Source organism: Tachypleus tridentatus, chromosome 7 (genome assembly GCF_004210375.1).
Source record: "Tachypleus tridentatus isolate NWPU-2018 chromosome 7, ASM421037v1, whole genome shotgun sequence".
NCBI lineage: Eukaryota > Metazoa > Arthropoda > Merostomata > Xiphosura > Limulidae > Tachypleus > Tachypleus tridentatus.
Genome location: NC_134831.1, coordinates 55747852 through 55769096, shown reverse-complemented (window position 1 = coordinate 55769096; position 21245 = coordinate 55747852). Strand labels below are relative to the sequence as shown.

The window sequence follows — 21245 nt, the reverse complement described above, 5'->3', positions numbered from 1 at the left end:
CTATTTCGTTTGTGCGTGTATCATTCACTAAGTGATGTTGATCTGTGCTGTAGTTTTACGGATAACTACGAATACAAGTGATTCACTGGAATGGAATTGATCAAATATATATTACTTGTAATGTTTATTGAAGAGGATTTTATATTATACCAAAATCAGGTACGTATACAACAAAATTCCAATCCAAACTAAAGAAATACCCTTTAACTTGCTAACAAGTTAATATTATAATCTGTTTCAGTCTCATTTTATTATAATCGATAAAACTAGTGCAAAAAATGAATTAACGAAAAACATTCTCTTCTAACCTTAGATTCTGAAAGTTGTATTAAACTGAGATATTTTTATCAGGTTTTTATTTTTGCGTTATCAGCTCGGCAATTTTCTTGAGATAAGTGAAGCTGACTTAGCCACAATGCTAGTAATAATAATGTTGTGTTTTAACGTGGTAGGTCGTCGGGTGAATTACCAGTTAATTCGCTTCACGTAACAAAAAGCTTTTCTGTCTTAAGGACTCTGTAACCGTGGTGTTATCATTATTTTATTACGTTGAAAGTGTTTTCGCTCACTTTGAATATATTATTAAATATCATTCAGTAAAACCAACAGTGTTCCAGCACCATAATTTTTTATTTTATTTTTGCTTTTGGTAGTAGTGTAATGATTAGTGCTTTGTAATAGGAGAACGCACTTGAATATGTGATATTTATTATGTGCCCTTCATCCTTCTCTTGAATTTATAGAAGCAGCTGTTACCGCTGAAAACTGCCATGTATACATCATTAGGTTTTGAGAAACTTTTACATTTATTAATATTTCAATACTAATTTCCATAATGAGTAAATTCGAAGATGGTGGTTGTTTTTCTAATATTTACGTATAGTGTAGAAATATAGGTCAAAACTGGTCACTTTTTAAGCTGTAATTATTAACTGAAAAAGCGCTAGAACCACGATATTTAAGGACAAGAGGCATGTGGGTCCATTGAGAATGGAATTGCATATATGGTCATTTAAATATTTATTTAGACTTGCCTTAAACTTACAACATCCACCATATCTGAAAAATAAAACTGTCAAGTAGGAAGTTTAAAAAGTGACAAGACTCTTGAACCAGAGAACATTGCTCTAAAAATGTTCAGTTAATTACCGTCTAATATCAGTCTTGGTTGAAGTGTTGTGTTAAGTCTTATGCTCCTTACCCTTAGGAAGAGCACTTAATTGTTAGAAATGGTTGAAAGGAGTGATAGTTTGGATAAAAAGACTGTCAAATAAACAGAAGTTAAGATCTATGAATCATTTTTATCGTGGGAAAAAAAAGGGGGAGTTCAATATATGTTAATGACTACAAAGGGAATTTTTAGTATCAGTGGATCATTTTCTTGAATGGTGAATATATTTCAACAAGGAGATACACATTTTGGCAAGGTAGAAAGCATCTTTAACTTTATTTTTTTTCTTAATAAGCTTAGAATTCAAGTCGCTGTAAAACAATATAGGTGGAGTAAATATTGTTGTTCTTGTATAAGTTGTGTACTAACTTCTTCGAGCAAGGATAATCTTTTAGGCTAGAAAGTGCCATTTTTAAATATAAATTGTATTTCACATACAAATATTATAATTTAAAAAAAATTAGTCTGTGTTTAGTGTATGCACCTGTAACAGGAAGGAATTCTTACGAAACTACTTAATGATTTAATACAACAGCTTACTTCTTTCATTTACTAATTAATGAATAACTGAATATTAACTTTTTAAGTCGCTCATTCGTTTAGCCTAGGAATAGTCACACAGATTTTTCTGATAAATTTCTGTACACAAAATGGAAGATTTTCTCTTGTTATTTTATGTTTACTGTCAAACATTAATCGGCTGCTATTGTTAAACCTAAAATTATTATATTTGTGGAAGTAATTAAAAAGTAAAGTTTCAAGAAATTTCCAAATGCTAAATTACACTTAACAGTTAACTTTTATAAATTTCAATGCTTTGATACATTTATTATGCATTATAACTGTAGATCATTATAATTACAGTTAAAAATTAATGTTCTTAACCTTTTTGACAGAGGAAAGTAAAGTTAAAAATTGAAATTCTAATTTCATTGTGTTCACTTATAATATTTAAAATTTTAATTCTGGTTACTAATTAATGAACAGTATTTGTTCAGTTTAATAACAAATATTGTAAGTATAATGTACATACATTCAAAGATGTTTTGGATTGGTATGGTATTGTGAATGTGGGAAACATGAAACTGTGTAGTGTTAGGATGTGAATATACAAACTTTTCTGATTTGTTAAGTTACTTTGTTTTCTGTATTAGGAAATAAACAGTTTGATTATGCTGAGTTTGAGAAATCAATAACACCATTTTGCTACAAAACAGCAAGAAATCAAATATGTCAGACTGAAAGCAGGTACCTCTAAACCACTAGTCTGATATTTCAAACTGAGTTCAAATACATGCATTGTTCATACTTGTCTCTAGTTAACATTAAAATTAAACTCTGTGAGATCATTCTTAAACTGTGTGCAGACTTTGTTATAGTTATGATTTTTTTTAGTTTATGGGAAAAAGCTGAAGTAAAACTGTTTTTGTGTAATTGGTATACTTCTAACAAGAAGAATCTTTTAGGGAAAAGGCAATCTGACAATGTAAATTGAGAGATGGCACATTTTTTGTCTACAATCCACCACTGTTTTAATTGAGTCTAACAGTACATTCAGTTATGATTTCCAGTTAAATCATAGGATAAAAGGGTAATTGATTCTTTGGGTTTTAAAACTTTTGTGAACTATTAAAACTAGAATTGTTTCTGTATTTTCTAAAGGAAGTCTTTAGAAATAAAGAAATGCTAAGATTTTTCTGGAAAAATAGTATTTTATAGATTGTTTTCTTGACTAATGTTAAAAAATTGTTAGGTATGATTAACATAGCCTTGCAAGTGTAAAAAAAGTGTTTCTACTGATTCTTGAATTTGTATTACCTAATGAGAAGCTATCGTTATATTACTTGGTTTACATATAGCACACACAACACACATTAGTAATAACCACTTGCATTGTTGTTAATTTGCTTGAAACCTAACTTACATTTGCTGTTGATGAACATGGGTAATATTGAGGGGGAATAACATTGTTTGATATTTAAAAAAAATAAAAAAAGCTTCAGAAAAACTACTGATAAAACTACTTGACCCAAGCTTGAGTCCAGTGCCTTACGTATAGGAAGTCTGTTAGAAAGCAGTTTCTTAAGCATTACCTGTTGTTTAGTTCTTATTGTTTTGCAAGACTTTGACTGATATTAGAAATACATTCCTGCAATGTTATTTATGGGAAAATGTACAGTTACAAGGCTTAAAATTTATGCTAGAAAAATAGTAAGTTGTTGGTTAGTTTGTTATGTTAGTAAAAATTAGAAGATAATTGTTAGTGTACATTTCATAAGGAAAATTTATATATTCTTGTCGTCAAATGTTAATACACCTATAATACATACATTTCAGTTATAATATTATAACATTTTTTGAGTACAGAGGTGACTTTAATAAGATTTTTCACTTGCTTGTGGCATGCTGGTTTTGCAGTTTCTGTGTGAACTGCATGGCATATCCAGGATGAGTATCAGGAAGTTGAGATAGCAAGATTGTAGCTTCAACTCATTTGATTGGTTGCCAGGACAAATAGCACATATTCTAGCCAGCTGGACTCTCAATATTTGGTTACTGCAATATAATTTTGCTGGCAACATGATTAGAGATGTTGTGCCCAAGTGGTTGTTTATTTGAGCTAATAACAAAATACAAATAACAAACTGTAGTTGTTGTTTTTTTCACATTTCCTTTAATTTGTCCACAATTAGCACAATTGGTTTCTAATTTTTCACCAGTTGTTGGCATTTAAATTTTTGCTGCTAAAATACTTTTTAGTACAAAATGGCTATCAGCAGTGTGGAACTGTTGACTTTGTTGGTACAACCACTCAAGGCCCAAAATTACCAGTTCCTACCAAAATTGTGCATTTAACTTCTGTGATGTATTAGAAGAAATAATTAAAATAAGTTTTTATATTCAAAAATTAAATGACAGAAGATTTATATATATATGTGTGTGTGTCTGTGTATATAACATTGAATATGTAAATTAATTATGATGTAGTTATAATTAATTTTAGAAAAGATAAATGCTGTTACTATTAGCAGTTAAATTCTTAGTGAAAAATAACCATTTATTAAGTAGTACTTCTGAAGTTTAAGTTAATGTCATAGCTTAGATTTAATAAATTATAACTGTAATAATTTGTTGTATTGTGAGGATATAATGGAAGTTAATATATAGAAACAGCAGTCATTCAGATTTAAGGCATTTAACAGTAAAGAAATACAAGACAGCTCTTCAACAATTATCTGTTATAGGTAGAACATAAAAGCTGGGGTATGTTGTTCTTGTAATGGTCTAAAGAAAATACCACTACAGTCAGTGTCAAACAAAAGCAAATTATTAAAATATAACACATTCAAAATAAAACTTTCATACAGCTGGAATACAGATTTTATCATTTCTAAAGAACAGTTAGTAAAGACTAGAACTAGAGCTGGGTGTGAATGTTAATACTACATAAATGTCATTGCCATTAGTTTCAATAAATATCAAAGGAATTATGAAAAGGATAATTAAAACTTATTCACCACAGAATAACAGTGTTCTGAAATTAAACCATTTCTCAATATTCATGCAGTAATTCCAACTATATCATGAACTAACTTGTTTTCAAGATCAAGGAAGATTTCTAACTTTGTGGTTAGACCATGAGGTTATATTTCATGTAACTAGCTAGTACTATAAATCTGTCTCATAACAATATCTGTATGTCACTGCCAGGCTAGGCTTGTGTCATTTTCATGTCATAGACAGAAGGTGAGTTAGCACTTTAAATGAAATTAACAATTTGTAATTGAACTAAATAACAGAAGGAATAATGAGTGAACAGTAAACAAAACCCTAACAAAATAAAAGTTGCTATCTCACAGTTTTTATTATTGCCTTGAGAAGAAGGTTACTGGAGAGTTGGTATTAGTGAACTTGTACAGAATAAATTTTGCCCAAACTTATCTTTTCTTTCATTGTAAGCTAACAGAAGACTTGTTTATTTACATTTGGTAAATTTCTTGTAAAAAGTTTAATTTTTGCTGTTATAAAATTTACACCAGGTGATTACTTTGTAGTTAGTTGATAATTGTTTTGTGGTATACAGTAAATGCTGATGGGGTTCAATGAATTATAACTTTTCTGATTCTGAGAATTAATAATGTTCATCTATTGGTTAGTATTAAAGAACTTTAGTATTAGAAATGTATTTGATTAATGTTTATTACACTAATCATGTAAACTGCAAATATTTTTCCTCATATTCCTTGTAATTTCTACATTTTGGATTTGAAATTAGAATATCACTTTAAATATCTTTTTGTCTCTTACAAATCATTGGTCAGGAGACCTTTTTAAATATCAGAACTTATCAGTTGGGTTAGGTGGTAAGGGAGAAATATTTCTGAAATCCATTTGTATATACAGTGTAAGACACTGAGTTATTCTTTCAGTACTGTAAATTAACAAAGCATCAAAAATCAAAGCATGATAAAAATCAGATGAACAATTTTTTCATATTTAATTTGTTCAGTTTGGATTCAAAATTGGACGTGTAAAAAAGTGTTACTTAAAAATTGGTTAAAATACTAAAAGCTGGCAGAAAGGAATGCAAAAATCACATCTGCAGTTTGAAAATAATTCATTTAACTATTGATATTTTGAGAAAGAGGTCAAAGAATCAAGAATTAAAGGTGGTAAAGAAATACAAAACATGTTTAAGTTGAAAATTAGAACTAAACAAGAGGAACAAGTATGATAGGAATGTGCAAATAAGTAGTTGGAAATAGAGAGAAATGGATAAATAACATTAAGTAGAGAAATGAACTTTGATATATTAGTTATATCATTGATAATAATGTATGGATATGGAGTAAGCAGGAGATAGTAAGGAAGATACAGGAAATAAGTGGGTGCTCTAAACAGAAAGAAATATGCCAAACTATATGTAGCATTTAGGTATAGGAAGACTGAAATAAGGGTATGAAGAATGTTTGGGGATATGTTTCAGAACTAATAAAAATATAGGAATAAAGATGGCTAGAAAATGTTTAATAGAGATAAGAGAAATTGAAAATAATTGGAGGAATGAATGGGGAAAGGGGAAGAGAAGAGTATTTAAAGTATAGAAATAATGGAAGTGATTGAAGAATAGGTATATAAGAGCAATACAGAGAAAGGTGGAAGATAAAATATTTGGGAGAATTGAAGTGTAGCTGAACAATCTACTTATTCGCCTTAGAAAAAAGAGAAATTGAAGAGATGTAATATGCAAAGTGTTTATTGTAAATTTCTTTGTTTTTTTCATTAATCATTATCTTCCAAATCGAGCAATTTGTAAAGGAAGAAGAAAATAATTAAAGGTAGGAATAAGTAAATAAAAAAATTAGAATGTAATCAACCTTGATTTAAGGCATGGGCTTATTGGGCTGAAGTCCAGGACTTCACACTAATTAGAGGGCCTCAAGCTATGAGTATAAATGTATTGGGTATACAAGTTCTGTCTTGAGGAAGCATCTACAAGTTGAAAAGCACAGGGCCAATAAAGCTTAAACTGGTCTTGGACATTATTAACCCTTTTGCTACAGGCTTGGTATAATATACACAAGTTTGTCTACACACTTGAACAAGTTAAGCATTTGCACTCTAACTTTTAATACAGCATGTGTATCTTCACAAAATTTGGTAGACTTTTCAGCAAAGGTTATAAGTATTTTATATACAAAAAGTCAGAATTTTTAATGAAAATTGTTTTCTAGAGATTTGTTTTTGAAAATAGTTTTTTGCTACCAGTCTCAGTACAAAGTGGTTTCATGTTATGATTAAAAATCTATTCTTTATCCCAAAAATCTTAAATATCATTTGCATAATCTCTAGACCTCTTTAAGACATTTCAAATGTTTGTGTTCAGTAAAAATTTATATTATTTTCCATACTCTATGTGGGATCTGCCACTTAACCAATCTCATAACTATTATAAAAAATAGGAAATATGATTTTTTTTGTGTGCTAGAATGACCAAACACACAAATACAAATATTTATTGTAAGTAGTTTAAGTCTCATAATGCTATATATAATTATATTTATTATCTTTTATTATATTGATCTTCTGGTTATGCCTAACTAATATTATGTGACTTGTATTGATGAGGTACACATGCTCTCAGTATCTCATGTATCCAGTAGTATAAAACTAGCCTGTCTTCTGTATTGGCTGTGTTTTAGTGGACTAGTATTTTGTAATATACAGTCACATTTCAATTATTATACATTATATATATGTATATAGATTATTACTAATTATAAATAAATTATTAAACTTTTATTTTTCTTAAAATACCGAACAGTAAATCAATAAGTAGAGCAAACAATTATCTCTTCTTGCTACAATCTTTGAACTTGAAGTTGTAGCTGTACATAGGTTGTTAACCTTTTTTAAAATTTTGCATTTGGAGGATATCAAAAAATGTTTTTAGGTTTTATATATACAGTTTAATAACTAAAAAAATCACAAATAACTACACTGATACCATAGAATTACATTATAATTTATTAAGTTTAGTAACTAAGATTTATTTAGACTTAAAAGTATGAAACTTTGAGCAGTCTAAAGAACTTAAGATAAATTTATAAAATAATAGTTCAATAAAATTTTGAATGCAAGTCAACAAACAAGATGACATGGCTTTTGACCCAAGACTCATTGTGGAAGAGTTAATACAAAAAATTATGGTATTCTAGAAACATTGTATTAACTTACTGAAGAAATAATTTTCTAAGGAAAAAAAATTGGGAAAAATTTCCAACTTTGTATCACAGATGTTAACCATATTGGATTATAGTTCTTTGCTAGCTTTAAACCATAACTTATAACATCTTGTAGTGTAACTATGAATGGCATTTTAGAAATTTTTGTCTGATGTCCAACTCAACTAACATATTTTGGTATTAAATGACAGGTCTTTTAGACAGTGACATGTTGGAGATAAAAGATATGAAATGCCTTTTTTATGCACCTATGGTTTCAAACTTAATGGATAAATGAAGAGAAGAAATGTGGTTGAAAACATTTTTAGTGTATATTATTTTTTAATACAAGTATTAAGTATATTTATTTCTGATTCTTTACTGGCTATCAGCATTAAAAGTGTAACATTTTGTATTATTTTCATTTGTTTTGTGTGTGTAGTAATTGTACAGAAAAAGTTTATAATTGGTTATTGACCTTGTAGGTGGAAAGATGTCAGTGGACATCAGTCATTAACAGTGAGATGTGGCTGGGACATATATTTCCCAGTGCTTCCTTCCCTCAGTGTGTGACTGAAACAAATATTTCACATTATCAATGATATTTATGTCTTCCTCTTCTGGGTTCAGGTTCATCATCTTGGCTGTCATCACTAGATGAAGTGTTAGCATCCTATTGTTTCATTGCCTCTTTATAATCATGTATTTGAACACCATTTGATTCATTTTTACTGTCTTCTATTAATTATGATCACTACTTCCTGTAGCAATGCAGGCACAATAGGTATGCAGTTGTTGTACAACCCTTTAGCCTTATTGTTGGTTACTGAAAGGCTGAGTACAAAAGAAAACATTGAGAGAAGGCATACATCAACATTGGGTTGGATACCAGTAAATACTTTACAACCCATTTTACTCCCATATGTCACACACACCAATTTTAAATGACACCAGAAAATGTTTATTCTAGTCACATCATGAGGGAGTGGGAGCATTTGGAAATGTACATTCTATCCATGGTGAAAGGGTTAATAGGTAGTCCAAAATTGACAATAAACTGCCTTAAAAACTGGGCAAAGTGAAGTAAAAAATAATTATTTTACCACAATATAAATAATTATATGAAAAGTCAAGTCTAAACTTCATGTGTGTGTGTGTGTATCCTGGTTTTACATAGTACTTTATGAGCTGGTTTTGAATGCAATTTAAAAAACTTCTATTTAAGTGGTTGTTTTGGTAATTTGGCTGAAAAGAGAATTATCTTATTCTTGATAACTGTTCATTTTCATACATCATTACACTTAGTAAATAAAGTTATTACTATGAAATGGTCTTTAGTGAACGAGAAGAACAGTACAGGTTAGAACGAATGAAGATAGAGAAGGAAAAATCAGAAAAAGGAAGGAGAGAAAACCAAGAAAAAAGACAGCAAGAAAGAGAAAGGCGTGATCAAGAGAAACAAGAAAAAGAATACCAGGAGAGAGAGAGAGTAAAAAGAGTGTATGCAGATAGAGAGAGACAAGAAAACGAACACGAGCGGGAACGAGCAGCAAGAGAAGTACAACAACATTTTGAAGAATCCCTAAGACTAGCAAATCAAAAGGTATATAAATTAATATTTTAAATGCTGCAAGAAATATTTGGTCTTATCAGTAGAGTAAATTCTCATTAAATATTAATTATTTTTAGCATAAGTTGACATGTGAATACAAAAATATTGGTTAGCCACTTATAAGAACTAAAGATTTAGAAGTAGTGCAATGTTGTTTTTTTCTTTTTTGCAGACAGGAATAATGAATCTTATTTAAATAAATTAATTTGTTAGAGAAATTTATTACTTTATTAATTTTATAGAAACATGCAGGATGGAGTCCAATTGTTAACCTTCCACTGACTAAGTCATCAGTTGTGGACAGAGATAGTCCTGTTATTGTGAGACCAGATCAAGGGGTATTTAAGCTAAAGAGAGAGAAAATAAAAGAACAGATGGATACTGAAGTTAATGAAAAGTATGTTTATCAAGAGAGATGCAATTTTGAAGTACTTTTTATACGGTAACTGAAATGCAAGTATGTTTCTCATAATTTTTGCAACATTATCTGCTTCCATTATATTTGGAAATATTTCTAATGAACAAAGATATAACTGTTACATCGATATTACATGACTAATCTATTAAGCAAATGAAATATAATTTTGATATATTAACAAATTAAAACAATATTCATTTGTCATTCATTAATGAAGGCATAATATTTTATTTATGAACTAAGGCTAAGGCTTTAGTGTCTTTTAAAATTTTTAAACAGGAAATTACAAAATTTACCTTGTACTTGATTTAACCATTTACCTTTCATGTGTAGTTCAGGAAACATAAATTAAAATTGTTGATCTTAATATTTAAAGTGAACTGTTTAAAATGCTGCATTTAGCTGCAAATAATCAGTAAATAATCCATAAGTTCTTTCATATCTCTCAGAGATTCAAAAGAAGCTCATGTCATCTTATATATCATTATTATAAAATTTTATTTTATGTGGTGTATCTTTTCAGGCATGGAACATTGGGAACACAGGTTCGACAAGACTCAGATTGTTGGCTGATGCCCATGCAATATCAGAACCATGCTGCAGAACAACATATTCAATATAACAAAAAACACTCCTTCATATATCCTCAGGTAAGACAGTTCTTAAACAATTAAAAAATTTAAAGGCATAAGTTCACTTCTAGTTAAGTGGAATTTGATATTTTTAAATGAAAACAATTTGTATAATCTGATGCAATTGAAACCTAAAACTATTAACTGAACTAGTTTTATTTTTAGACATACAGCTCTAATATTAATTTTTTTATATCTATTTTGACTTAGCTCCATAAGGGGGGGGATTTTTTTGTATAAGTTGATGCTTCAAATTTTATTATTTAATTATAAAAAAATAATGTTTGTACATTTTACATATAAAACATCTACCTAAATCTTCTGCCATTGACAGCAACAAGCAAGCAGTTCCAGGGTGAACCAAGAGTGCTACTCTCCTAAACAGAACAGACCAAGTCCTGGTCCAGCTCAATCCAAAACAGAACCCAGTTTTAGTCTCTATGGATACCAACCTTTTCAGCATATGTATATCACCCCTGCCCAGTTGAAAGCTAGGGAAGAAAGCAAAAACATAATGTGTGTATTAATATTCTTATTTGATGTGTCAGGTTGACATGGATTTTATTTAATTACTCAAGTTGTTTCTAGCACTTATATCAAATAATCTAAAGATTACTTTAAAAAATGAACATGATGTTTATAAGCTAATTGAAGCAATATAAAATTGTACCTAGTACTGTTGGAAATTAAATAGACTACTGAAGTAAGAATATTATAACACTATTCAGTTCTAAATATTGTTGATTTAATGTTATGATTTGCTCAAATATCACATTATAAATCTTGCAAAGAAGGCTATTTCAAGTGTTTATATTCTGTAAATGTAAACTAATTTCAGTTTTGAATATACATTAGAAGAACTTTATTATATTTCAACCAGAAGTTAACATTTTTAGGTAACCAGAATTTTCCACATACCTAGTTTATGAAATATGAAAATATTGAAATGAAAGATCCAGTAATTGTTCTACAGTAACATCCAGACAGACTTTTAACTAATGTAGTACAGTTTCGGTAAAAAGAGTTGATAAAATAGTTGTGTAAGCTGAGATCAATATTGTATTTTATTTTACAGTGCTCCCATACAATCTGTTGGTACATCATCTGAAGTTCTACTGGAAAAGGACTATACTGTAATAGGAGGTCCAAGCCACACAGGTACACCTAGCAATAGCCGAAGTAATTCCTCTGAAATTCGACCACTTGCTCTTTCTCCAAAACAGTCTTTAAAGCTCGTACAGGAGTATTCAAGTTCTCCTCAGATGGTGGCTGGTGGGGATGGAGTTTTTAAGCCATATGATTATTCTGTTTCAAGCCCTGCTCCTGCTCACCAAAATACCAGTTCCCCTAAAAAGATGGTAACCTCACAGTACTCCCTTCAGCTTCAAGACCAACCTCAAAATCTAGTTAAACAAGAATATCAAAAACATCAGCTAAAGCATGGAGCTCTAACTCTTCAATCCTCATCCCCATCTGAGACATTCTCAGGGGGTTATTCGATTAGCCACATTTCTGCTAAAGGAAATGTATCATTATCAGCTACAACATTCTCAAACAGCCTAATTCAGGCAGGTTTGGTGCCAAATCCAATCTATACGTCTACTGTGGGCTCAGTCTCCACCACTACAGCAACTCAGACAATTGTTGATGGGGTCCCAAGTTCAGTTCTAGTCCATCCTTACATGCATCAAACTTCTAACATTTCTAAACATCCTGATACATCACTGTGTAAGACCAGTAGTGTGTTAAATTTGGAATCACATTCTCAAGTAGCTTCATGCACTTGTGAGACACAACCTGTTGATCGAACATCATCAACATCGCCTTTAACCAAAAAATCGTCCATTCCAACTGTAATGACTAGGCAGTCTCCTTCTCCAATGCTCTTGTCAAGCACAAAACTGCAAACTGTACCTGTATATAACCTCCCTATAACTAGTCCAACTAATGAGCCAATCCCATCTGTTTCCAACACATCTCTTGCTCAAATACAACCATTGAACTTACAGAGTACTCCTGTACTTGCTTCTACCAAACGCAGGCTTGCAAAAGAAGACACTTGTTCAAAACGAACAAAAAACAAAGAAGACTTAGTCTCCCACCCTAATATTGAGACTGTGAGGACTGAAGATATCACTTCAGCCAGCATGGTATCAACAGTACCTACATTTGTTACATGTACCATGGTTGTGACACAGCAAAATTCAAGTTTCATGGATTCGTTTTGTTCCTTTGTAAGCTCATCCCAGCTTTCAACCCAGGAGTCTTTTCACTGTTACAGCAAACATGCTAAAGTCAGGCACAAGAGCAAAGCTACAGCAGCTAATTCAAAAGACATCTCAGAAATTCCCTTATCAATCAGTAGTGCTAGTACAGGACAAGGTCAAACTTTGGATTCAGATACAGAAGTTAGAATTACCCCTAGTCCAGCACTGAGCACCTACACCAACTACAGCTCCAGTAGTGGAAGCTCTAATACAAACCATACCAAGTTGAAAAAAGCCTGGTTGCAGAGACACTCTGAAAATGAAGACAAAACAAATATTGACAATGCTGAGTCTTTAGTGAAAAATCCTGGAGTTGCTGTTGTGAAAGTAGAAGACATGGACTTGAATAGTCCCAAAGTTTCTACTGCTTCCTCAGCCTGTAATTCTACAGTCAATTCTAAGTCATCTGAGAAAAACTCTTCCAACAAAGAGCTTAGTAAGACTAAGACTAAAAATAACCCTGCAGCGCAGGAGGAGGATTCTACTAGCTCTGCCTCAGAAACTGAAAGAGAAATTAAAAGGGGAAAAACCCCTCGAAAACGAACCTCAAAAACACAAGAAAAAGGAAGTAGTCATAAGAAAATCAAACAGAGAGAAAATAGCATTGAGAGAAATTCTGAAGATGGTGATACAAAGATTCAAAAAGAAGAGTCCAACTTAATAATTACTGAAACTGTTAAAGGACCAGCAAAACAGGGAAAGAGAGGAAGAAGACCAAAAGCAAGAGGAAATGATTCTGATACTCCTCGTAAAAAGAAAGCTCGTAAGTAATTCTACTGTTTTTAAAAACTAAATAATTAATAGATATTTTAGAATATTATTGAGAAGAACAAAATCTAGATTTATGGGATTGTTTTTCATATTGCAGTCTGTTACCTATTTTGAGATGAAAAACGTAACTCTGGTAATATGTTTATTTATCTTTTCTCATTTTTATATGAAGTTTTCTTGTCTATAGAATAATTTCATTTTATAATCAGTGGCACTCCTTAAATCAAGTAATATTGAAAGTTGTATTTGGTATCTAGCTTAGCTTATGAGATATGTGTGAAAATGTGAGGTAATGCATATTGTTTATTATTTCATAGTCAAACCTTTTGAAACACCATCAATAGCTCGACTTAAAAGAACAGGGGAGCCATTTTTACAGAATGGTCCGTGTTGTGAAGTAGCCCCCAAGTTGTCAAAGTGTAGAGAATGTCGAATGACTCCTCACCAAAGAAATAAGAAAATGCCAAATATCTTCTGCAGGTTCTACGCTTTCAGAAAGTATGTCAGTGTAACCAAAAGATGTTTATAAGTTGCTTTTAAAAAATGTTTGCCCAGAATGTAAAACATTTATTAACTGTTCACTCTGGCAAAGTATTTAATATTAATTTCCAAGACTGAGCAAGCTACCTACTTAGATCAAAATTTTCACTCAAAATACTTTAAAGTACACCAGTTTAAAAGTTATGATAGTGCTTAATTATAGTATATTTTTAATTTAAGAAAACAATCCAAGTTTTTTTGTTATGGTTTTGGATATAAATTATAATGTAAATTAACAGGAAATGTTATTTTGGCTGAATTCATCAAGTCTCTGACACATCCCTTCCATATTATATCCAGAAATGTTTTAATTGTGTTTTTATGTAATTACAGGACTAGCTGTTTCAATTACCACATGACTACTGCTAATTTAATTATGTTACAGGAAAAAACTGAACTTGTACTTGAAAGTACATCATATTTTTAAATTTTACATCCTGTCAGCTTCATTGTAACTCTCTCAACTCAGGCTCAGTAAATTTGAGCACCCGTGACTTTTTTACTCATTTAAAGTCTAAAGATTTAACAATTTCAACTTTAACTATAGTGTATATATCTTCACAAAATCTGGCAGTCTTACACAAAGAAACAGTGATTTTAGTGAGGTATTTTAATATACTAAAATAAACATTTCTCTATGTATATATATTTTAAGTAGTCCATGTGCACAAAGTTATTATAATGTTAAGATAAAAATACTTTGTTCATCTCAAAAGTGTCAAACTTCCTTTGTATAATTACTGAAACCTTTATGTACATTTCATGTTTGTTTTCAGTGAAATGTCATATTTTACTTGCAATTTTTTCTACCCTTTCATTGGGATAGATCCATCTGATTGACCTTATAATAATGACCAAAAATTATCAGTTTTTTTCTTTCTAGAATGACTTTAAATTGTAACATGAAACTACATTTGTTTATCCTAAGTAGCTTTAAGATGATTAATATTATGTACCTATTTATAATTAATGTTTGTTTTATTGCCCTTTGAACTGTTTTAACTACTAGCTATGCCATTATCAGTTACAAATCACTGGGAATGTGCATCCCATATTATATTATGTATGAGCTGCTTGCCCTGTGCCTTGTAAAGCATTCTTATTATATTATTACTTAGTTTATTTAATCTAATCTTAACTAACCTAAGAAGATCTGTACTTTTACATTTTATTTAGTTTTATAATAATAAATAAACATGAAAAACAAGAAATAAAGTACCAACCCAGTCTCCTTTTCTGTTTTCTTACTGTTCATTTATTATTAATGACACCGAACTCTACTTTTTTTTTATACTAGTGGTAGTAATGCACTTAATTTTTGTTTAATTAAATAATGCACTAATAACATGCAAAAGGTAGACAATTTTCCCTAACTCCTTGGCTTTCTAACTATTTGACAAGAGAGCTATTATAAATCTGTCCAAGATAGTTGTTAGATTTTCCACTGGAGCAAAATTTTGTACTCTGAGTGAAATTGAAAATTATTTGAACACTGCACTATACAATATTTTCATGTGATAGATTTAAACCTTAGCTTTTTATTGGTTATAAGTAATGTATAATTAAATGTAAGAGAACTATTTACAAGTTCCAAAAGAGAGAGTGTGACAGATGTGTGGCAAGAGGGGTCTGACTTCATCTTTGAAGGCTCTGTAACCAAACAGAATTAAAGGGTATTAAGATTTTATTGTAATTTGTATGTAATGTCCTGCTTTTTGGAGGATTGGTGGATAAAATAGAGAAGATGTCTGGGAAGAATGTGTATTGTCACTGAGAGAACTTCAGTACTTTTTAATATTTTGCCATATTGACTTAAAACTTGTGTACTGTTAAAATATAGATTATTAGCTAAGATTTTATGCTACACTAATTGGTATAACATAAACAAAAAGTAGTTTCATAACATTCTGAATGTAAGACACTAAAAACTTTGTGTAATATGCAGTAGATAATACTTGTGGCACTGGTTAAACAACATGCCTTAACAAACTTATAAAGGTTTGTATTTTTCCCATCATTTGAGTTGAGCTTTAAAAGTATTCCCATGTCTTCTGCTTTTACATGAAAAAAAAGGGCAAATATATATAGGTGCTAATTATGGTACCACTCAGAAATCATGTTTGCTTTTAAGTTATCTTCTGGATTTATTCATTTTCCTATGAAACTAAATTGGTGCAATTTTAAAAATTCCCCAATATTCATTGATTGGTCAGTAGAGTTAACTATTTACAACAATGCATGCAACACAACAGGATCAATATTAATGCTGCTTTTTGTAAATTCATTGGACAGTGGTGGACTTTGTACGGGTTTGGATATTCCTGATAATGCTTCACCACCATTTGAAAAAGGAACTGCTTTAGTTAGTCCTGGGTTTTGAGTGGTCTTGTTTAATATCTGAATTAGTGTGATGCCATGTTAAGCTGCATTATTTACAATCTTAAGTTTCTCAAATCTACTTGTAGTCTGTCATTGACTTTTTCATATGATGGGATTTTACTTAAATTCCGAGTAATACCCAGAACAACAAAGAACTTCTTAGTGTTAACTGACACAAATTTTGGCAATTATTCTTTTGGATATGCTAGAGAGAATTGTTTTCTTCTTATGTCAAGGTGTTATTCGTACTAATTTCATATCTGCAGGAACCACTTGGTATCAAAAAGCACCAGCCCAATAAGTGTTGTATTGAAGTACCACAGAGAGCTTGAGAAAAACTTGATTGTTGCCCTGTCAACAGATTTATTTTTTCTTTTGTATGTTATACAAGTTCCTTTAACAATTACAAATTATTCCATAGAGCTGATGCAGAAACTGACAGGTGTACCATTTCTTCAGACACAGTTGGATCACAAAGTTGAGTTTTGGAGTGAAAGAGGATTGGATGTTTTTGGAAATGGTCTACTGATGCTGTTGTCAAGCTTTCTGATTGTTCTTTGTTAGGAACAGTTTTCAGGAAATTGTGTCCCAAAGCTTAGGTAGTAGTTTCCAAGATATATGTGACATTTTTTATTACTGGTTTTTATATCATACATTGTAAAAACCAGTCTGGAACTAGTGATGTTGGTAGGTTTGACACATCTTGGAACTTTGTGAGGCAGTGGAATAGTGAACAAGTGTTCTTACCATTGAAATTGTTGGCTTCATTTTCTACACAACTGTTGCCAGTGGGTTACATTTTTCTTGATATTTGCCACTGATCATACAACAACCACTTTTATCTTTCTGAACTCACCCTGTAGATTCTTCTGTTAGCATCTGTATTCTTGCTTTTAGGATTTCTAGGTTAGCTGAAATTTGATAAAGTAAAAAATATAACACTATAACAAAAATGTTGAATGAGGCACATGTGCAAGCAGCTTGTAGGTAATGTAAGTCAGTAGAGTTCTACATTCCTCAAGTGACTTGCAAATTATAATGGTGGTATGGCTAGTAGGTAGACACAGTATAAAGAGCAAACTGGGCAATAAAATTTAATTATAAATAGATATATATAGTTATTTTTGGTGTGAAAGACTTGTAATATTAACTGAAAGACTGTTAAATTTTATGAAGATATTCAAGCTATAAGAAGTATTAAGATCTATAAAGACTTTAAATGAGTACAGAGAGTTCATGTGGTCTGTTACATTTGACCAAACTCGTGTTGAGAGTGTTAACAGATTAGAATGAGATTTTCTGCAGTTGATTTTTACACCAAAAATAACAAAACTCAGAGAGTGAAATCCAAGATAAACTTGGATTCTCCATGTTCATGTGAATGACATCCTAGTACTGAACGTGCCGTCAAACCAATGACTTTCTAATAAATATGATATATAAATTAATTTGTAAATACAGTAAAACCTGTCTAAGACAGAAACCTGTACAAGCCGGAAATATCAAAATTTTGCAACATTTTCTTAAGATTTCTCTTATAAAAGGGCCCCTATATGGAGGAACCTGCATAACTTGGACAGAAAACTATTATATTTCACCTATTATATCTTTAAAAACGGCTGGTATGGGTAGAGAAAGCACTAATAGAGGAGCGAACGTTTCAACCTTTTCTGAAAGAAAGGGTTACTGACCGGTAGTTGATTATGTGTTTGAATGCGGATGTGTAATTGAATGTAGGGATGTAGAGGGTGTGCTTAGATGTTGAATATATTTATTAATACACAACCAACTTCAAACACGTAATCAGCTACTGGTCAATAACCCTTTCTTTCTTTATGAACCTGACGATGACCAAAGAAGGTTGAAATGTTGTTTGCTCCTCTATTACTGCTTTCTCTACCTATACCATCTGTTTTAAAATATATAATTTTCTCTACAAGTAGGATTAGAACCTGAATAAGGTGGAAAAAATGTTTTTGATTGAATAATCATTTCTTATTTCATTAATAATTTCTTTAAATATTAATAAATTCTTGTTTAATTAATAATCTGTTTAAACTATCAAATGTTCATTTAGTCTTTTTACCTCCATGTACAACAGTGGTTCCCAACCTTTTGGCACTCGCGACCCCTTACCTAAAAGTTTGAAGCCCATGTGACCCCCTACTTAGGGCTTACTGTCAGCAGCTAAATTTTTCTTTTATTTTCTGTGAAGGAGAGGAAAAGAAACATCTAAAAAAAATACTTAAAAATTCTGTAATTATTTATTAGCAAATTAAATCACATTGGTCCAACCTGAATTCACAAAAAGAACATGTATTTCTTAGAATAATATTAACATAGGTTTGAACAGCTATCCAACCCAGCTAGTGAGATGCCTGATGTTGCATTTCAGCAGCAAGCTTTGAAATTCGTGGCTGAGTGTTTGTTAGAGCCAGTCTCATGTCATCTCCAACATCCAATCTGTTCCTATTCTTTGTTTTTATATTGACAAGAGTGGAAAATCATGCCTCACACAAGTAGGTAGAAGCAAATGGAACAAGGACACGTAAAGCTATCATGCTGACTTTGGAGTATGACTGATACATAGCGCACCAGAACTGAGTCACATATTTCACGTTGAAGAGATCATGAGCTGAAGAGTCATTCCTTAGATCCAGAAATTCATCTTGGATATCATCTGGGATGCTGGATACATCAAGTTCAGTACAAAATGGGTTCCTTACCAGGGCCTCCTGTTCCTGTGATAGCTCAGGGAAGTAACACTCGACTTCCTTTTCTAGAGACTGAAGATGTTCGGTAATCTCATCCTTGAGGAACTGATCCAGTTGGATCTGAGACTCATCCGTCACTCCACAAAGTTTTTCAAACACAACGATGTTTCCAAGATTGGTTTTCCGACGCCAGTTCTGCAGTTTGGAAACAAAGGCCCGAAGACTATCTTGAAAAAGGAGAACATGTGTTTCCCTTCCTTGAAGCTTCAAATTGAGCTTGTTCAGCTGGTCAAAATGTTGGCTAGGTACGCAACCCTTTTATTCCATGCTTCATCTTCAAGTGAGCTACAAGATCTTTCCTTTCTTGAGTCTCCAGGAATAGCTTTATTTCATCTTTCATTTCAAAGACACGATTAATAACGTTTCCTTTCGACAACCAACGTACTGCTGTGTAGAAGAGAAGGATTTTGTGGTCAGCATTCATGTCTTTGCATAGTTCTTTGAATAGGCTAGTGTTGAGTGCTTGAGTCTTCACATAATTTACAATTTTGATTACAGATTCAAGCACTTCCTGCAGAGAGGCAGGGAGAGTCTTACTGGCGAGAGTATATCGGTGAATCATGCAGTGGATGCCCTTTGCTTGAGGTGCTAGCTTCTTCTCTCTCGACTGGAATCCTGATTTCGATCCCAGCATAGCCGGTGCCCCATCCGCACAAACCCCACACACATTTTCCCATTGAAGATCTTCGTCTTGAAAAAAAGTTGAAACTTTTTCCATGACATCATCAGCTTTTGTTGTGGTTTCAAGTGCACTGCAGAATAAGAATTCTTTATATGCAAAAACGGCTCGTTTGGGCTGAGAAAACACTTTACATAGAAGAGCGAACAACGTTTCGACCTTCTTCGGTCATCGTCAGGTTCACAAAGAAAGAGGTAACTGACCGGAAGCTGACCACATGTTTGAAAGGGGTTGTGTAACTGTGTGTCGAAATGTAGAGGGCGGTATTAGATGTTTGAATATATAATTTTATTTATTATATTAATATAGGTATAAAGGCGTTCCTTTATATTGGTTTATTTTGGGTTTAAGTTGTTGTATAAGTAAGGCTTCTTTAATTTTACGTTTGTTTATGTTTGTTTCTTTATTTAGTATTTGAGTGTTTTCTATGGTTATGTTGTGTTTATTTGACTTTCAGTGTTCAAAACGTGTGAAGGTGACTTTTATGTTCTTTGAATCTGGTTTCCATTTTCTACTTGTTTCTCCAATATAGAAGTCGTGGCAGTTTTCACATTGTATTTTATAAATAATGTTGGTGTGGTGTTTGTCAGTGTAGTTTTTACATAGTATAGACCTCAGTTTTGTGCGGGTTTTGAATAAATTTGGTATTAATTGGAATGTCATATTTTGTTACTAATTTTGCCAAATGTTGGTTATTTGTTTGCTGATGTCGGAATATATGGTATACAGCAGTATATGGTTTCATGGTTTTGATTCGTGAGCTGTATTTACTTTAGTTGGTTGATTTTGCTTTCTGTCTAGGTGTGTGCGTATAATGTTTTCTACGGTTTGTGGAGGAAACTTATTGATGTTGGTGAAGTATTGTTTTATTTTGTCTAATTCATCGTTAATTTTATCTGGTGAGCATAGTTTTATGGCTGTGTTTATTTGGTTTCTTAGTATGTTGAGTTTTGTTTTGTTTCATGTGCTGAGCCCCAAGGAATGTATAGTCCAGTATGGGTGATTTTTCGTGGATTTCTGTTTGAAATTGTGTATCAGTTTTGTAATTTTGAGGTTAAGAAATGATATTTGATTGTTTTCTTCCTGTTCACATGTGAAGTTGATGTTGGGATGTATAGAGTTAATGTGATTGAAAAAATTAAGTATGTGTTCTGTAGATTTGAATCCACCAACCGTGTCATCTACATATCTATACCAGTATAGTGGTGGATGTAATGCTGTGTTAATTGCTTGTGTTTCAACTTGTGTCATAAAAATATTGGCTAGAACTGGTGATA

General features: G+C 31.6%; 1 protein-coding gene across 4 annotated transcripts in view; it reads left to right on the top strand.

The window, feature by feature from the left end:
• Nucleotides 1-21245, top strand: part of LOC143255703 (uncharacterized) — a 150315-nt gene that overhangs the window by 106040 nt on the left and 23030 nt on the right. For 3 of the 4 annotated variants that reach the window (XM_076511776.1, XM_076511778.1, XM_076511779.1), the window contains 6 exons: nt 9235-9499; nt 9751-9950; nt 10450-10576; nt 10893-11074; nt 11634-13588; nt 13914-14094. In XM_076511776.1, the coding sequence (XP_076367891.1) occupies nt 9235-9499; nt 9751-9950; nt 10450-10576; nt 10893-11074; nt 11634-13588; nt 13914-14094 (2910 nt within the window). The remainder of the gene's footprint in view (nt 1-9234; nt 9500-9750; nt 9951-10449; nt 10577-10892; nt 11075-11633; nt 13589-13913; nt 14095-21245) is intronic. The other variant, XM_076511777.1, reaches the window with a different exon arrangement.